The sequence below is a fragment of the Plecotus auritus genome (assembly GCF_963455305.1).
Source record: "Plecotus auritus genome assembly, chromosome: 10".
Lineage (NCBI taxonomy): Eukaryota > Metazoa > Chordata > Mammalia > Chiroptera > Vespertilionidae > Plecotus > Plecotus auritus.
The window spans coordinates 22,423,337-22,441,856 of record NC_137785.1 but is presented as its reverse complement, the minus strand read 5'-3'; the positions used below and the strand labels follow the sequence as shown (position 1 = coordinate 22,441,856).

The 18,520-nt window shown below is 41.0% G+C and overlaps 1 protein-coding gene across 3 annotated transcripts in view; it reads right to left on the bottom strand.

The window, feature by feature from the left end:
• Positions 1–18,520, bottom strand: part of CDH13 (cadherin 13) — a gene marked incomplete at its 3' end in the record, with an annotated part of 1,096,460 nt that overhangs the window by 705,999 nt on the left and 371,941 nt on the right. For all 3 annotated transcript variants that reach the window (XM_080645767.1, XM_080645766.1, XM_080645768.1), the window contains exon 3: positions 16,570–16,778. In XM_080645767.1, coding sequence (XP_080501893.1) covers positions 16,570–16,778 — 209 coding nt within the window. The remainder of the gene's footprint in view (positions 1–16,569; positions 16,779–18,520) is intronic.

The window sequence follows — 18,520 nt, the reverse complement described above, 5'->3', positions numbered from 1 at the left end:
AAGCTATATACAAAATCAATAAAATAAAGAAAGTAGTCCTAAAAAGAGAACTGTATTGCTCAGGGGAACCTATCCAACGTTTGGTCTTAGTTTCTCTTAGTAATTTGAATACTTCATTTCTAACAAGATAATAAACAATGTGCTAGGTACTGCAAATTCTACCTATAGCTACATTGGGTGGTAGGTAGAATGAGGCTCACATCTGCTGTTGTGGTCAATCAGCAGAGATTTCCTGAGAGATCTCACTCTAAGTGGTAACCCTAGCATATTTGTAAAGGTCCTGAGCATCTTACTAAGATCCATATTATAGAGACCCTCTATATCCAATCAACGGAAAGTATTAATCTATAAGACTTGCAAGTCACGTTTCCACCATGATTAATTACAAACTTCAAAAAACAACCACCACCTAGTAAAGAATTAATCTATTGGCATCAGTGTTTGTTTGGTTAAAAATATGCATTATTAAATAATAAGTCAATGGTTCTGCTAATATAACTCCTAATCTGGCCTTTATTTTTGTGAACCTATTGTGACACATTTATACCCCTCTGAGAGATAGATGTGGAAGAAACCATATCATTTTTAGTGATCATTGAGCATGAACATCTTACTTTGATGGGAAAATCATCTGAGTCATGGGGAAAAGTGAGGGGTGAAAATGACAAAGACATTTGGGATCAATTTGAATGTACTCAGTGAGCATGAGAAGCCACAGTAGGCCATGGTATGATTTCAGCTATTCTGGGGGGGAAATAATTGAGTGGCTATAGCTATATACATTTAATCAGAAAGGAAAGGAACAAAGTCAGATTTAAGAGAGATAACATTTATAAGGTCCTGTCATAGGTCACATAAGAAGGTATGATGCCTAAACCAGTTGTGGCTACTATAATGGAGACAAGTGTTCAGGTTAAAACCACATGGGAGAGAAAGAATGAGAAGAAAGGTGCGGGGGGAGGAAGAGAGGAAGGGAGGGAGGCGACACACACACATATACACTGAGAGGCAAGTAAGAGATACAAGTAGAGATGCTGTAGGAAGGTAGGTATGAAGAAACCAAGGTCAGAAACGAAGCTATGTAATGAAGACATCCTATAGAGGGGCTACCTAAAGGCACTTGTTTAGATGAGGATGTTCAGAATGATAGAAAACATCAGAGGAAATCAAGACAGAAATCTGGAGAGCACCGCCAATGACAGGAAGAGTAAGGAGAGGAGCTAGAGGAGGAAAAATATAACAGGTTGCCATCTAGAGAGAGTGGGAGAACAAGGACGATGTAGTGTTCTAGAAGGCCAAGGGAAGAGCATTTTAAGAGGCATTTCAAAACTGTCAAATGCTCTGGAAGGAATACAAAAAGGTTTAGCTGTTGTGGAAAACAATTAAACATAGAATTACCACATGACCTAATAGTTCAACTCTTAGGCATAAACACAGAAGGACTGAAAACTGGTACTTAACCAAATATACTGTATGTACCTGCATATATGTAGCAGAACCATTCATAATCACCAAAAGATGAAAACAGAACAAATGACCATCAAAGGATGAATGGATAAACAAATTATGGACTACCTATACAATGTAGTATTATTTAGCCACAAAAAGAAATGAAATAGTGCTACATGTTATAATGTGTTGGATGAATTTTAAAGACATTATACTAAGTGGAAGAAGCCAGTCACAAAAGACTATTTATTGTATAATTCCATTTATATGAAATATCCAAAATAGATAAATTCTCAGAAACACAATGCAGATCTTTCATTGCCAGGGATTAGGGATATTAAATGTTTAATGGTTATGAGTTTTTTGTTAGGGGGGTTAATAAAAATATTTTGGAACTAATTAGAGGTGGTGGTTACACATCATGAATGCATTAAATAGGCACTGATATGTTCAACTAAAATGACTAATTTTATGTTACATGAAATTGACCTCAAATAAAAGTTAAAAATAAGTTGCCAAATGCTTCAGAGAATTCAAGTGGGCTCAGGACTAAAAAATCTTTAAGAAAATCAGCTATTCCGTTTCCATGACCTTCAAAAGACCGTAATTTTAGCAAAATATCAAGGTTTAAATTGCCAATTTTGGAGTAGAAGGGTTGAGTTTGTGAATAAGTAGAGATGTTAAGTGAAGACTATGCCTTCCAGAAGATTGGTGAAGGGGAGGGCAGTGATGTGAAGGAAAACTAGCTCTCTGGAAATGTATTTTAACCTGGGAAGATTGGAGCATGTTTGCAGGCTGAGGGGAGGATTCAGAGAGGAGGAAACAGCTGAAGGAGTAAGAGAGAAAGAAGGAGCACGTGGTGAAAACAGAAGCAGAAAGCCGTGGGTTCAAGAGCTCCAACGAAAGGATGTGTCACAAAGAGGAGGTAGAATTGATCTTCCTTTGAGAGGAAAGGGGAAGATTGGAAGGAGGCAGAGATGAAGATGGAATTGGGGAAGCTCAAGTTGGACAACATAAACTTTTCAGCAAAGAGAAATGCATTTTCAGCTGCAGAAAATCATAGGCAGTGGGATAGAGTTTATTGCTTAAGTAAAAGAGAAAGTCTTGGAGTGGTACTCAAGGCAATGAGCAATAAATTAAGGATGAATAATTACAGGGTAGCAAAAAGGGCAGGAACCTGTACAGAGGGAGTTGCTGTACTTTCATGAGAGTGAATGCCTCATCAACCAAGTCCTTGCCACCTCACCCTTCATCCGTTTCCCAGAAACTGTTTTCCAATAGGTGAGGCTCCACATCTATATCTATTGATACAGCCTTATTGATTTCAGCCCATCCTTATAGATACTTGACTTCTTTTTGAATCTTGAATCTCTCATGCAATGAGGATCTCAAGGATCTCAGGGCTGTGAAAGTTACAAATGAAAAAAACCTGTTTCCATATCTTCACTTTCATCATTGGGTTAAATTCAGTCAGTCAGAGCCATTGACTGCATGAAGAAGCCTTTCTTTAGGCTGGCAGATTATTTTTCAGATCTCTTGGATGCATCTATTCAACCAATCTGAATCTACTTTAGTAATGTTTAGCTCACATTTCTCTATATTGAAAAAAAGGGTAAGATGTTTTGTTAAATGCCTTCTTGGAGTATCTGAGGACAAAGCATGCCTCTGAAATATTCTATGTAGTTGTTCAACCATGGGCAAGTCATATCTTTTTCATATCTTACTTTATTCATCTATAAAATGAAGATAATAGTTCCTATTTCACAGACTTGTTGTAAAGACCAAATGACTTAACGTAAGAAATGCATTTAGAGTGGTACCTGGCACTGAGTTTGACCTAAATAAATGTTGGCTATGATCAGCATTATAACGTCAATTTTCATTCCATCTCTGACATTTGTTTAGTCATTCAATAAGTATTCAATGACAGTTATTAAGTGCTAGATTTAAGCAATGACCAAGTCAGTCAGAGCCCCTATCCTTACAGGGAATATAATTTTTACTTTACCTAATAACCAACACTGAAATTATAAGATTTATGTAGAATTTGAAAAAATATAGGGGGGATTATTATTTTTAGCACTTTTCTTTTCTTTGATTCCATTTCTGAGTCTTCTTTTTTACTTTCTTTGTTCCTACTTTATAGGAAATATCTAAAGACCTGAGTGAAAGAGGAAATTCCAGGAAAACTAGGCAAATAAGACTGATGGTCATGCTAGTAGGGGCTAGACCAGGGGTGGGCAAACTTTTTGACTCGAGAGCCACAATGGGTTCTTAAACTGGACCGGAGGGCCGGAACAAAAGCATGGATGGAGTGTTTGTGTGAACTGATATAAATTCAAAGTAAACATCATTACATAAAAGGGTATGGTCTTTTTTTTTTTTATTTCAATAGTTTTATTCATTTCAAACATTTTAACAAGAAGAATGTAAACACTAATTATTATAATTTGAAACTTCAAAAAATGGAGGAATCATAGCACAATAACATACCTTATATTGAAGATGGCAAAGGCAAAATAAAATTGCCTAACAAAGGAAAGGTACAAAAGCCTTTCAAATTAAACTTAAATATAATAAAATAATTTAAAACTAAAACAAATAGAAAAGAACAAAATGTGTAAACAGTAAATTAAACATTTTCTTTAGTGCAACTTCCAAATTATGCCCGGGATGTAGATGTAGATGGCAATGTAGACTGGGTTGAAAGGTTTTTGGTCTTTAAAACATCAACTTCAGTGGGAACAGTGTTGTTGGTCTCCTTTTTAGCTAATGCTCTGATACTGTGCTCTCCAGGGGCGTGTCTCCCTACATCACCATGATAACGTGTCTACGCATTCCCAGGGTGATGTCAGGGGACGCGTCCGCGGGCATTACAAGGAGCCTCTGGAAGATTGAGAGGTTGTTCCTTCTACTGAATGGGCGGATATAAATCCGCCCACTCAGAAGAAGGAGCTGCGGCTGTGTTTCCCGACGTTGCCATGTTAACACTGCTGCTGGTGAAGGAGCAGAGGGGAGAGCAAGAGAACCCTCCGCTCTTTTGGCTCTGCGGTCCGATAGAACAGCCAAACGAGCCGGATCCGGCCCGCGGGCCGTAGTTTGCCCACGGCTGGGCTAGACTTTGCTAACAAGGTCTAAATTAAATAAGGGATATGGAATAAAAAAACAGTCAAGTCTCAGCTATCTGTTAACTGGAGTTTGTGAGAATGGACAATAAAAGGAAGAAAAGAGTGCATCCTGATTAGCTGTTTTAACTCTCACAGTGGAGGCAAAAAAACAATTAAAAAAGGAAAGAATGGCATCTACCATCATCTGGAGTGAGAGTGATGGGCAGGGAAGAGCTGCAGGAAAAGCCTGGCTATATTTATTCAGGCTCTTTGTGGGTGGCTTGGAGAACTACCATTGTTTATAGCTTTGTAACTTCAAAGAAAGGGAGTTGTAGCTGCTGTCAATAGAAGCTTAAATTGCCTGATATGATGAAGGGGTTGGTTGACAATGCCAACCTTTTGTCAAAAGGTTTTGCTTCAAAATAATTGAAAATTGAAGGAAGGAACTATCTGATTTCCATAAATAGCCAGAGGCAGGAGAACTGTGTTGATATCAGGAAGGAAGAACACCCTCTTGCATCTCAGGTTCACTTTTCTCTTATTGGTAGGTAGAAGAGGAAAAAGTGTAGAGAAAATTCTACACTTCCCCTTTTGGATTGTAAGGCTAGAGGGAAATTTGGCATCAATGAGGTCAGAGCAATAAGCTCCCTCCAACTAAAGCTGCCTTTCAATCAAGGGTATTTTGGAACTTTTGCTTAGAGGATAGTCTCAATTTTTTTGAGTTTGATTTACCTTGAGTCACCCTGCAATATTCATATTACTCTATGCCAAGGGAAGCTCTTTCTCCTTCTAAACGCCTCCCCAATTGGTTGTGCTCACCAGTCTTTGAAGAGTGGGAATTGCTAAGAGCATAAATATGCCATCGTTGTTATCATTTTAAATTTTCTCTGCCTATGTGTAAGTCCACTGATATGTCAAATTCTGAAATGCTATGTGGGGTATTACTTAAAGTACTTTTTATTGGAGAATTGATCTTCCTTTACATGATAGAGAAAGAAGAGCAAGTGCTAACAAAATCTATTTTCTGTTAAAGAAATCATCATACTTTGATGACCACACACACTATTTGCTTTTTGAGTGTTGCTACCTTTTTGTCTTATTAAAAAAGATAGAAGCAATTTGGCAAATAAAAATACCAGTCTAATGTGGACCCCAGTAGGACATAGGCAGTCTTTGTTGTTGTTGTAATTTTTAACGTGGCATCCCTAGGGGTATAAACCAGAGGGTTTCTACTTCTGTTATAAGAGGAGCTTGAAAAAAGACAAAATAGACTCTGAGATCAGGCCCTGGCCACAGCTGAAAGTGCTTCCTGTTTGTCTGTGATACCTGAGGCACAACTTGGCTTTGTCTCAACAGACAGTTAAATTTAGGGTCAAACAGCATCAACAGTGTGGCTCAAGAGGAGTTACCACTCTAGCATTTATCACAAACCAAGGCCGGGCCACAGAGACCAAGAGTCCAGGAATAACTACCCAATGTGGGTAGATTAGAGGAGATGGTTGGCTGGGGCAATAATGCTCTTCTTTGCTATTTTTTTCTCTCCAAATGCTCAGACTTGTGCTTTAAAAGTTTGGGTGAAGACCATGTAATTTGATTGACCCATGTGCCATGTGAAGAAGGACTGAAAAAATGGTACATCCTCCCCCTGTTCCTTTGCTACCTAATCTTTGAGTATTAAGACCAAAGATCCAAATGGAGAAAATCATGGTCCATATCAAAGATTGTGTTCTGGCCCTGGCTGGGTATCTCAAGTGGTTAGAGCATCATCCCGGTACGTGAAGATTGTGAGTTCAATCCCAGGTCAGGACACATATAAGAAACAAACAATGAATACATGGATTGATGGAACAACAAGTCGATGTCTCTCTCTCTCTCCAATCAATAAAATTTTTAAATAAATAATTGTGTTCTGTTATCACTGGAGTTTTTTTTTTGTTTTTGTTTGTTTGTTTGTTTCCATCAGAAATGAGAACCAGGCTTTTACAGAGTAGTCTAGGAGACATTCACATTTGGAAATCTTGTGATGTTTTTATAAGGTTCTATTTCCAAAGGCTCTATTCGTGAGGAAAGTATTTTAAAAGTGCCATGACAACACAGGGCTTGTCCACCTACATAAAATTTATCCAAGATTATCACTCAGGTTGTTTTTCCTAATCACTTTGAATTTTTTATGTCATTTCACCTCTAATAAGAACAGCCACACCACGTGGCAAAGCCCATTGTGATCAAGTATTTCCACATGCCAGATAAGAGGGGATTTTTAAAAAGAGGTTAACACTTCAATATTTACACTGAGAAATCACTTGTATTTGATTTATGGTAATAATAAAAGGAGGTTAGAAGCATGTCAGAGAACACAGAACAATGTGCATTCTATCACATTATCTTATGCCATCAAAGGTACAAGGTGAAAATGCATGTCTGATGATGCAATATTCCTTTTACTGGAAAAGCCCCAGAAGCTGCTGGAAAGCTAGCTGTGGACGGAACCCTGGGCCAAGGGCATTGCTGTGGATTTGCACACTGAGGTGGACACCTGACCAGCCTGTGACCTGAGAGCCACCCCTCGACCTCTGTTCATCTCAGTTCCAAGAGTCATAAAAACAGGAAAAACACCATCTGCTTCAAGGCAGTGTTAAATCCAAACAATGCTTATGAAAATAAAATTTTATTTTTAAAAATATAAATGTAAGGTATTTTCCCTATGCTCCAAAACTATCGAGATGAGTAAGATAAGGTGTGAAATAAAGAAACTGATGGCTTGAGAGACATTTCCATTTGGAAACATTGTGCTGTTTTCATGAAGTTCTTTCTCAAAGATTCTACTCATGAGAAAAGTTTTTTTAAGAAGTGTCATGAAAATACAAGACTTGTCCACTACCTAAAATTTCTTAAGGAGTTTTGCTCAGCTCCATGTTCATTTTTAAAAAAGATTCTAACGGTTTGTTATTTTCCTCTGTCATTTTATAGTATTTCCAGGAGAATAGGAAAGCACCGGTTCTATTTTAAATGTCACTAGTGTTACCAAAATAGCAGTGGCTGCATAAAGTCAGAAGGCTCAGGCCCAACTCCCAGTTCTGCCATTTGCTGGCAGATGGTGACTAGCTGACTTACACAATTTCTCTGGGCCTGAACTACTGCATCTGCAGAGTAGGAACCAGTTTACCAACAGAGTAATGAGGTTGGCCATGAGGATCTGAGAATGGACATATGTGTGACAGTAGCTAAGAATGCCCTCACTTGTGGTGGGCGCTCAGTGAATGACTCCATCTCTCTTTCAAAATATATATATCTTCCATAGGACGCTAGGACAGCCCTGTCCACTCAGTAGCCATTTGCCATCTGTGGCTATTAAGCACTTACAATTTGGCTAGTCCAAATTGAGATCTGCTATAAGTATAAAATATACATTGAATTCCAAAGCTTTAGAATGAAAGGAAGAATGTAAAAATCATTTCATTAATAATGTTCATATTGATTACTTGTTGACATAATATCTTATAAAATTATGTATCCTACCGTAATATATGTTAGGTTTTATATGTACATTGGGTTAAATTTATAACATATAAATATACAGACAGTATATATATATCTATGAAATTTAATCCAATAAAAGAGAAATATGTAAACTAATAAAAGAGAAATATGTAAACTGACCATACCTCCATGATGCCCACCAGCCAATCAGGAGGGAATATGCAAATTAGCAGGACAAAGATGGTGTTGGCCCCGCCCCCCAGCCGCTCCAGGCGCAGAGAAGCAGGGCGGGGCAGGATGCCTGCTATGAGGGGGAGGGCAGGGGAGGGGCGGAAGGAGCTACAGGAGCAGTGCTTCAGCCAGAGTGAAGTCTGCAGACTCAAGTGGGACCGAGGGTAGAAGGTGGCAGCCAGAGTGAAGGCCTGGGTCCCAGGTGCCAGAGGAAAACCAGGGCCGGCAGACAGGTTAAGGAAGGCCTATTACACAAATCTTCCTGCAACGGGCCTCTAGTATGTATATATTGTCTGTGTGTATGGTATAAGACAGTGGTCCGCAAACTGCGGCTCTGTTGACTAATGAGTTTGCCAACCACTGGTATAAGATATACATACATTGTGTGTTAAATACGAATATATGGTTAAATAATACATACGTTATTATAATTTATTTCATCTGTCTTTTTAATATTATATGGAAACTTAAATTACATATGTAGTTTACTGTAGTTTTTCTTTTGTATTATCTGCTGCAAACATGAAATGTTGAGTTTCCACAAGCCAAAAAAAACCTAGTTTTAATTATCTAGACTTTCTATGGGATCAATTATTTTTCCCCAAGCATTTCAATTAAAATTAATCTTCAGAATATAGTCTTATTAGATTCTGATCCACAAATCAATCTGTTATCTTCTTAAATTAATGAATCAAATTATTTATTTTTATCTATATTTGAACAGTATCCTGGAGCCAGGAATCATAAACATAACAATTTAGGCATGTGTCAAAATATAACAGCCTAATACCCTATTCCTGGCCCAATTTTTGGAGCTGTACCATAATTTTTTGAGATATGTATTTTCCTTATTTTGCATGACAGTTAAATGGATACCAATTTTCCCTAATAGTAACTTGGGAGGATTTTGCCATGAAAAGTGGTGCTTCACAGATTTTTAAAATTACCCCACTTGTTAAATTGGTGCATGTTAAGTAGCTACAACTTTAAACTCCTCATTTCTTTACAGCCACATTCAGTGCACAGATTGGTTCTCCACTTCGATTGTTGTGAAACATATTTCATGTGAGCCAGATGGATATCATTGTCCAGCTCAACGAACTCTACGCCACTCCCAGTCAATGTGGTAAGGTCTTGAGACAAGGCGGTTAATTATGCCCGAAGCTGGTTGCTCTCATACTCATGGTGCTTTAACAAATGAAGTCAAATCACCTGCAAGCAGCGTGACAGGCACGTTGGAGGTGAGATGACAAAATGGACAAACGAACAGAAGTGATTCAGATGGTTGGCTCGGGGTTGATAAAAATTGGAGTTTATCTCAGTAACAAATGTGCAACGATATTTTTGTCTAGAATCTTGAGATCAGAAAAGATGAAAAAAACATACAGAGGTGGTAACAACTCACACGGTATTTCAGTTAAGAACAAAGGATGGTTCTCTATATCTCTGAGTCTATTTTTGTTTTGTTTGTTCGTTTGTTTTAAGTTTCTAGATTCCATAGATAAGTGAAATCATACAGCATTTGTCTTTCTCTGCCTGACTTATTTCACTTAGCATACTACCCCTCTAGGTTTCTCCATATGGTTGCAAATGGCAAGATTTCAATCTTCTTTTTATTGCTGAGTATTAGTCCGTTGCTGAGTAATAGTCCATATCTTCTTTATTCACTCATCTATAGATGTGATTTTTTTGTGCTAACCCTCTGTTAGCACTGGGTTAGGATCAATATATTTTTTACATTCTTAGTACCCCATTATGACATCAAGTTAAGATTAGGGTATTATTGCCATTGTACAGATGAAAATTGAAACTCAAAGGATGAAGATGACTTCTCAGTGCCTTGCAACTGGTAAGTTGTAAATGTGTAATTAGATCCCCATTTGGGTCATCCCTTCATATCATCTATAAGAACTCACCTAAATGTCCCAGAGCGTACACATACATACAGTAACGGAGGGGCATCCAGAGGCTGATTTTGAGGTTCAGGCCCACCATTCCTTAGAGGTTCTTACCAAATACAACCCTAAGACTATGAGAAGCAGTGGATGAAGTGATATAATCCCTCCAAGGGTTAAGATACATGATTAGCAGCAATATTAACATTGGCTTCTGAACAATGGATGGCATGTTTTATATTTTTAATTAAAACATTAAAAACAAAAATAACTATTCCTCCAAAGTTGTTCCTTTCCTAATTGCTCATTTTATTTCATTTCTTTTGGAACTATTTCTATCCTGATTCTTGAAACTGAATTAGGAGCCAAACTTACGTCTTTTAAACTGCATGTTTACAGTGATGATGATCACCAAGACAAATAAGTCTTAAATTTAGCTTTTTAAGGTTCTGTCATAACATTCTCTATTAATTTTACTTTTTCAGGGATTTTTAAATGACAAAAAGGAAAGGATACATACATATATTTGCATTTAACTTGATTGAGTCCAGTGGGTACATCATGTACTGGCTTCCAGTTAAGAAGTGTAAATTGATAATAATTAACTTTCAGATACTGCCAAGTCTTTTGGTGTTTTTTTAAGTGAACCCATAGAAATAAAGAATCCTCTCTTAGAAGTTTAGTCAGTGTTTTACATAAAGTGGGTACCTGAGCAATAAGAATGGTTATGAGTCAAGTTTCCCTGTAATCCTGAATTCTCTACAAATTGTGGAAGTGAGGAAGTTTGGTCATATAGAGAAGGGATGAAGGATTAGGTTGTCTCAATCTGCTTGGTTCATTCATTTAGCATTTATTATAGGCCTGGCTTTGATGATACAATGATGAGAAACAACTGGCATTTTCACTTACCTTGTGCTGAGCACTGCTCTAAATCTTTTGCGTATGTTTACTTATTTAATATCTGCATTATCTATGACATTGATATTGTTATGAACCAGTTTTATAGCTCAGGAAGGAAGGAAGGAAGGATGGAAAGGAGGGAGGGAGGGAGGAAGGGAGGGAGGGAGGTAGAAGGGGAGAGGAAGAGAAGGAAGAAGGGAACTAGGGAAGGAAGGAAATAGGATGGGAACAAGGAAATAGATTATATTTTTGCCTTCAGGGAGCTGGCAGTCTCATGAGAGAGCCAAACTGTAAACACCAAAGAAGTAGATACATAATTACAAACTGAGAAATGGCCATGAAGGAACTGAACTGGTGCTGGAGGGAGATGATCAGGGTAAGACCCTCCTTTGGAAAGGGGACCAGAAAGGGTCTTGGAGGAGGTGACATTCCAGCAGGTCAAACCACTTAAGATGAAAAGGAATCAGACTTGAGGGAAGGCTGCAGAGATCTGCCAGGCTAGACTGTGAAGGATATTTTCAGACACATAGAAAGACTTCAGAACTTATTCCAAGGTCCCCGTGGGTGAAGAGGAAGCAAGGGCCCATTGAGCGAGAAGGGTATGATCAGACTTGCACTGGAGCAGAAAGCCAGATCCACGCCCACAGCCTGTGGGTTCCCACAGCTCTCCCTCTGTTACATTGTGCGTCTCCTGCTTTGTTCAGGAGCCTCAGATGCTGGGTCACTGGGATCTAAATGCTACAGTTGCTCAGAGTGTGGACTCCCACACTTCAGAATGAAGCTAGTCGGTCCAGTCTCTTTGGCTTCCAAACTGGAATTTAAATTTAATTCCTATGAGCTCCCGGATGTTCTTACTTCCCAGCCCGACTCCATAGAGTTCAACTGATGTCAGAATTCCTTGCCATAATCTACAGTCATAGAAACTATAATTTCTTTCAGAAATACATACACATATACATGCATGTATATGTCAAAAATTAAATCAATTATGCTTTTATTTGGGGGGGGGGTAGGCTGAAAAATGATGTTGATGAGTCACACAGCAGATAAAGGCATCTCTACCAAAGGACTATAAGGAATGAAGCAGAACGTTTCTATGCAACTTTGAAGCTCTATATATAAATGAATAAATGAAATGATAAATAAATACATGAACCACGAAACACCCTGTTGTCTTCCTGCTCATCGCTGCCAGGCAGAGGGACAGCAGACCTGGTGGAGACAAGCCACAGTGCTGTCCACACATATGTGAGTCGGGTTCATCATTACGCTCCTCAGGCTCGAAAACTGCTCTGTGCGCTCATGGTTAGCCCTGCCCCTCCATCACAGTTCCTCCTCGCCTGTCAAAAGACCAGGATTAAACTGCTCTCCCCCCCTACCCAGATCTAAGGTGATCTTACACAGCCCAGGCAGGTACTAGCATCTGTGCAGCCCATTAAAAATGTAGAAAGAACTTGAGAGTTTCTAATTAAACCATTAACAATCAGACTTCACAGATTCAGACTGTAGACTTTCCAGGTGAAAGGAGGTCGCAGGTAGCAGGTAAAAGTAAGAGACACATCGTTTTATTAGCAAGCTGGGCTCCAGTTCCTGCAGCTGAGCTGAGCTGTGCTTTGCTGGGGTTGCATTTATCTTAAAGAATTTAACCACAGCGACATCTCTCCCATCTCTCCCGGTTTGTTTATGCTGGGTTCCCCACTGCCCTCTCTGAGAACATCTTTTCCTTCTTTTTTTTTTTTTTTGGCTCTGCTTTCTCCTCCTGCCCTCAATCTCCATCCTCAGTGAAGACACTTAGCCTTCATTTGCTTATCCTCTCTCTAGAGGTTCAAAAAAGACACTATTGATGGTTATCTGGTATCTGGTGCTGTGCCCAGTCCAACAATTCTGTGATGTAAGCTCAATTCTTATCCCTGTTTCATACCTAAAGATGTTGAGGTTCAGAGAGTTGAATGCATTGTCCAAGGTCACATGATCATGGGGGGGGGGCGGGGTTGGAGCACAAATCTGAATCCAGTTAAGTTCCAAACCAAAGCCAAAGCCCTACCACTATGCTGTTCTTTCCCCCAAGATCCAATCCTAAATTCCCTATTGTCTCCTGGACACCTCTATGAAGATGTCGCCAAGAGCTACCAACTCAACACATCCAAGCCTGATTGGTCCAATCCCTCTCCGTCCTCCTAGGCTGGACAATTTAGAATCATCAGGATGCGGAATTGTGGCTCTTTCTTCTTTCAAACAGCTTTCACTTGCTGTTTTTCTCTGTCCCTTCTATGTTGCTCTAACTCATCCTGACCACTGGACAGTAGCCCCAGCCACCCAGGTGGCACAGCCTCCTGATACGCCAACTGGCAGAAAGGAAATGGGTCTTTGAACAGAAAAGTCAGAATCTCAGTCCCATTTCTGTCCATTTCAAGCTAGGGGATCTTGGCCAATTTGTCACACCTACAGCAGTCCCACAGGGAGGTCATGACAGTTAGAAATAATGCATGTTAAATGTACATTGAGATGCAGACACATAAGAGAGTCCCACTAAGTAATAGAGGTTTGCACTTGCTTCTGAGTGCCTCGGTTTCCCCCCGCATATAAAATGGGAGCAGTGGCATATGCCTCATAGGTTGGTGGGGAGATTAAATGAGTCCCCATTCGTGGTCCATGAAGCAGCACTGGCACACAGTGAATGCCATGAAAGCATCGCTGTCATCACCACCCAAGGTGCCTGCCCTCTCTTCTCTCTGAAGGCACACAGCACACTCACATTGCCTCCCTGCTTGTTACATAATCAACATACACGTTTCCCTTCTCCATCTAGGAGTGAGCTGACTTGCATACTCACTGATTTCCCCCTCTAGTTTTTGGTCTGCTTGGCTGCACACAGTAGGGCCTCAAAAATACCAACTGAATATCTCTGAAGGACTGTGCTCTTCTCACAGGGATTCTTTAGATAGCAATTTGTTTTCCTACCCTTTTCTTTCTTTCTTTCTTTTTTTTTTTTTTTGGACTTCATTATGGACACATCTGGGCAGTCTCACAGGCTTATTTCGAGCCGTGTAAAATGACTGGAGGGGGGAGATGAACATCCTGTTCTGCTGGAGCTGAGCAAACTGAATGGCACAGCAGCCTCCACTGTGCTGTATAGAAGCAAACGGCCACAGTGAGCTTTGTCAATAACGTGCTCAGACAGCAGCAAATGAGAAACGGCCAGGCTCCGAAGGCTTGCCTCCAGGCCAGTGTATACAAAGCTGTGTCTCATGGTATTGAACCCTGACCTCTCAACCCCTCAAGGTGGAATTTGCCCACAGAAGTACCCAGAATCCCTTCTGCTCTGCTTTAAGATAAATACATAACATTTTCCTTTCCGATTTAAAGATGAGCCACCTATCATGATGAACAATTTTCCATCTAAATACAGTCCATCCCACATACAAACCCCCTTTTGTGAATCTCCGTACCATTTACTTGTTCCTAAGAAGCACTTTGCGCTGCACATCTGGCAATTTTGTTGCTTTATGTACTTTCTGTCATTTATATCATGAGTTAGTGAGATGCTGTGAAAATGACCATGGCTAAGTAAGAGGAAAGCTTGCTTTTGTGGTACCAATGGGTTTTCGAAATAGTATCTGTTCACCAATACTCCACTTTATTTGAAAACATCAGTGGCACACTGTGGATTCATTTTAGCTGGCTATCTACCCTTAACTCACAGATTCACAGAAATAAAGGAGAATTATGGAGTTTGTCCAGACCAGGGATGGCAAATAGATTCCGTATCCAGGAACATCTCTAAGTGATGGATAGGTGGCAGCTTCCAGAAGCATTGTATTGGAAAAGATTCTCAGGCCACGCCAGGAATAATGTGTAATATTTGCCATGGGTGTTGTGACAGAGTAGGACAATGCTCATGCCACTGGTTTGCCATCCCAGACTGTTTAACCCTCTAATCTGCAAATGAAGAAGTTACATGATTCTTTCCAAATCACAGCACTGGCAGGTAAGCAACACTCACACTGCCAGTTGTACTGTCTGCTCCCCAGCTGTGGAATCTGTTACTCCCCCACCCACGCTCCACCACTCAACAAAATTAGCAAAAAATCAGGGTATGGAGAATGTGGCTAATGGAAAAAGGCAGTGAGAATCAGAGGCTTTGAAAAACTAGGTAAAACCAGGCCAACAGGTAGGAGAAAAGGCTAGGTGCACCAAGCATAGGGCACGTCATTTTTATTGATACTAGAGGCCCGGTGCACGAATCCTGGTGGGGTCCCTCAGCCTGGTCTGAGCCCTCTCACAATCCGGACCCCTTGGGGGATGTAGTAGTGCTTGAAGCCACAGTGGCGGGGGAGGAGTCCGAGCCTGGGTGGGCACTGTGCTGCACCAGCTCATTCTGGTTCCGCTGCGCCTGCCACTGCCGTTCCTCTGGCGCCCCTCAGTCAGCTGAGCGGCACTCCCACTGTGGAAGCACACTGACCACCAGGGGGCAGCTCCTGCATTGAGTGTCTGCCCCCTGGTGGTCAGTGTGCATCATATCGACTAGTCAAATGGTTGACTGGTTGAACGGTCAACCAGTCGCTTAGGGTTTTATATATATAATTTTGCCATTTTGCTAGGTGTCTTCCTTTTCTATAATCAAGAAGCCAGAGTCTCTGAGCTCCTGGTGTAGGAGAAGTAGGTGAATCCATGGTAGCAATGGATGACATAATCAGGAAGCCTCAAGGGAAGCCCGTGGCACTCCTACAGTATGTGCACATGTATGCGGGTGCAAGATCAGTACCCCTGTGCATCTGGAAAGGAATGGCACCAGTGCAGGCAAAGGAGCAGCCACCTAAGCAATGGCTGCCTTGCTACACAACTCTAATGGACCACTGCGGTTCTTGCCTGCCCAACATCCACTTTGCTTCCTTGGATAATAGGTTTCTAATTTACTGTAATAAGGAACCCTCTTTCACCCTCAGTCTATACATTTTAGGTGAGGCTGATTCTGCTCTGGGTTTAGTACAAATCACATGACCCAGACTTAGCCAACCAGAGAATCACGACCCAATGGGCACAGCGATGGTTACATGGGTAGATGATCTAATGAGAACCAATAAGATTCAATTTCAAGCTTCTGTTGGCAGTGTCAGGAAGAGATGGTCTCTCAGGTGACTTCAGACTAGGAGAAGACGTGGAGCTACCGAGACCTCCACATTGGGAAGCAGGGAGGGAAGTGACTGTCTAAGAGTGAAGCCAATAGAAGGAAAATAGAACCACGAGATAAATAAGAACCAACGCTGATGCTATCATTTGGGAACAGGTACATAGCCATGCCTAAAGGCAGAGCTGTCTCAGAAATATCACAATTACACGAGCCCACAATCCCCATCCCCACAGTCTCCCACCAATTTTTGAGTTGGGTGTCTGTCATCTGTAACAACAAAAGAATCTCGGCCAATAATAAACCAAATTTTCCACATAAGACATACAGACCCCCAAGTTCCTCCTTGGACCCAAGTTATCCCAAACATCTGAGTTACCTGCAAGGAGCCCTGGATGTCTTTCCCCCCGACAATCACGAGTTCTGCCATGTCTTCCGCATGGGGAGTCCGGGCATGGACGAAAAGTGTCTTGCCCACCGCAGTTACGTTCCTCAGGGCGACTAAGCCACCTTCATTGTTCACCTTGAAGTATGGGCTTGAGACCTCATAGCGTAGCTTGTCATTTCCCTTACAGTCACTGAAGTTCACTGGAGAAAACAAAACCAAACAAACCAAAACAGAAGGAGTGTGAGTAGGTTGGGCAGCTTAGTCCTAAAGATATCTCTGACCATTAAATGTGAATTATCATTACCCATCCCAGATCCACAAATGCTGCCCCTTGTCCCACAGCTTCTCCTTTGTACCTCATGACTTTGACCATGCTGAAGGTCTTCACTCCATCAAGACCCATCCTTGCTAACCTCCCATGTCCAAGGCAGGTGCTAATCAATGAAAACACAGAGATAAACAGGACCACATCTCTGCCCTTGAATGTAGTGGGTGAGGTACACAATGATGTTTAGGAATGTATGAGGTGCTGTGGCAGAACCAAGTTGCTCAGGAGCCTTGAGGCACAGCTCCATGGAAACAATATTTGAGCTGGGCCTTGAAGCTGAATTGGAGATTAGAAGCCCCCAGGAAGTGGAGGGCACTGTAGGTTATTCAAAGGCATGGGAATAGTGGTGGTGAAATAACAAAACAGACTCAGAGAAAGAGAACTAACTTGGTGCACTTTGAGGTATAATTGAAATTGGACAAAGATTTTGGGGATAATGAAGGAGAGGTTGGAAAAGGAAGTTGAAAATGTTCCTTTGGAGATACATTGGGAAACACCACTGAGTTAGGGTGCCTTAGACTATTTTTAGTGTTGACATTGTCAAGGTCAGGTACATGTTCTGGTTCCAGTGTAGGACAGTGCTTACATGGGTTGGGATGCATCAGAATTCCACGGGAGCTTCTTAGAAATCCCAAGGACCCAATCTAAGGAAGCTAATTTAGTGGCTCTGGGTTCTAGAGAGTGGTTTGGAGAAGGTGAGGAGAGGCTAAGAAAACCAGTTAACTCAATGTTGTACCAGTGATGCCTGGCCCAGATGTAGGCAGTGGCTGGATGGTAGTGAGCGAGATCCCTGTAGTTAAATGCTAAGTCATGTGTGAGAGGGAACAGGGAAGAGCAGCCCTCCTGGGGAAACCACATGAGCACAGGGGCATTGCCAGGAGCAGCAGCTGTGACAGCTGGTAACACTCCCGTCTATGGTGTGCCTGTAGCTGGTACATGATTCTATTTCCAAAGGCATCACAATCCACTGTCTGCACGAGTTTGCCTGCCTGCCTTCCTCTGTAGGCTGCCAGGCCCTTGGGTGGAAGCCTAGTATTGCATGTACTACTTGCATTCTTCCTCCCGCCACTTTCGTTTTCTTAGCTCTTTGCTGAACTGATTTGTCTAGTAAACCTTTAATTGAATCACAGCATAGGTCTAGAAAAGTACATAAATCAGAACGTACATCTCAACGAATTTTCAGAAAGTGGGCACACACGTGGACCCAGCACCCAGACCTAGACACAAAATATTACCAGTCCTCCTCTTTCTCTCCCTTCCTGAGTAAAATCCCTACACTCCTCCCCAGAGGCTGTACTGTACTGACTTCTGAAGTCATAGTTTGACCTGTATTTGCACTCATACAAATGGAATGATGCAGATTGTGCTCTTTTGTTCTGGATTCTTTCACTCAGCATTATGTTTGTAAAATTCAACCGTGTGGCTGCAAGGCAGAGCTGTTTATCCTAATCACTATAGAGTATTTTAGTATGTGGCTATGCTGAGTTTATTTATCTGTCCTCTTGCTGACAGGCATTGGGCTATATCCAGTTTAAGTCTCTTAAATATTGCTACTAGGAACTCTCCTGTGTCCAAGTACACTGTTAAAGCCATATAAATTTCTGATGAACTGAG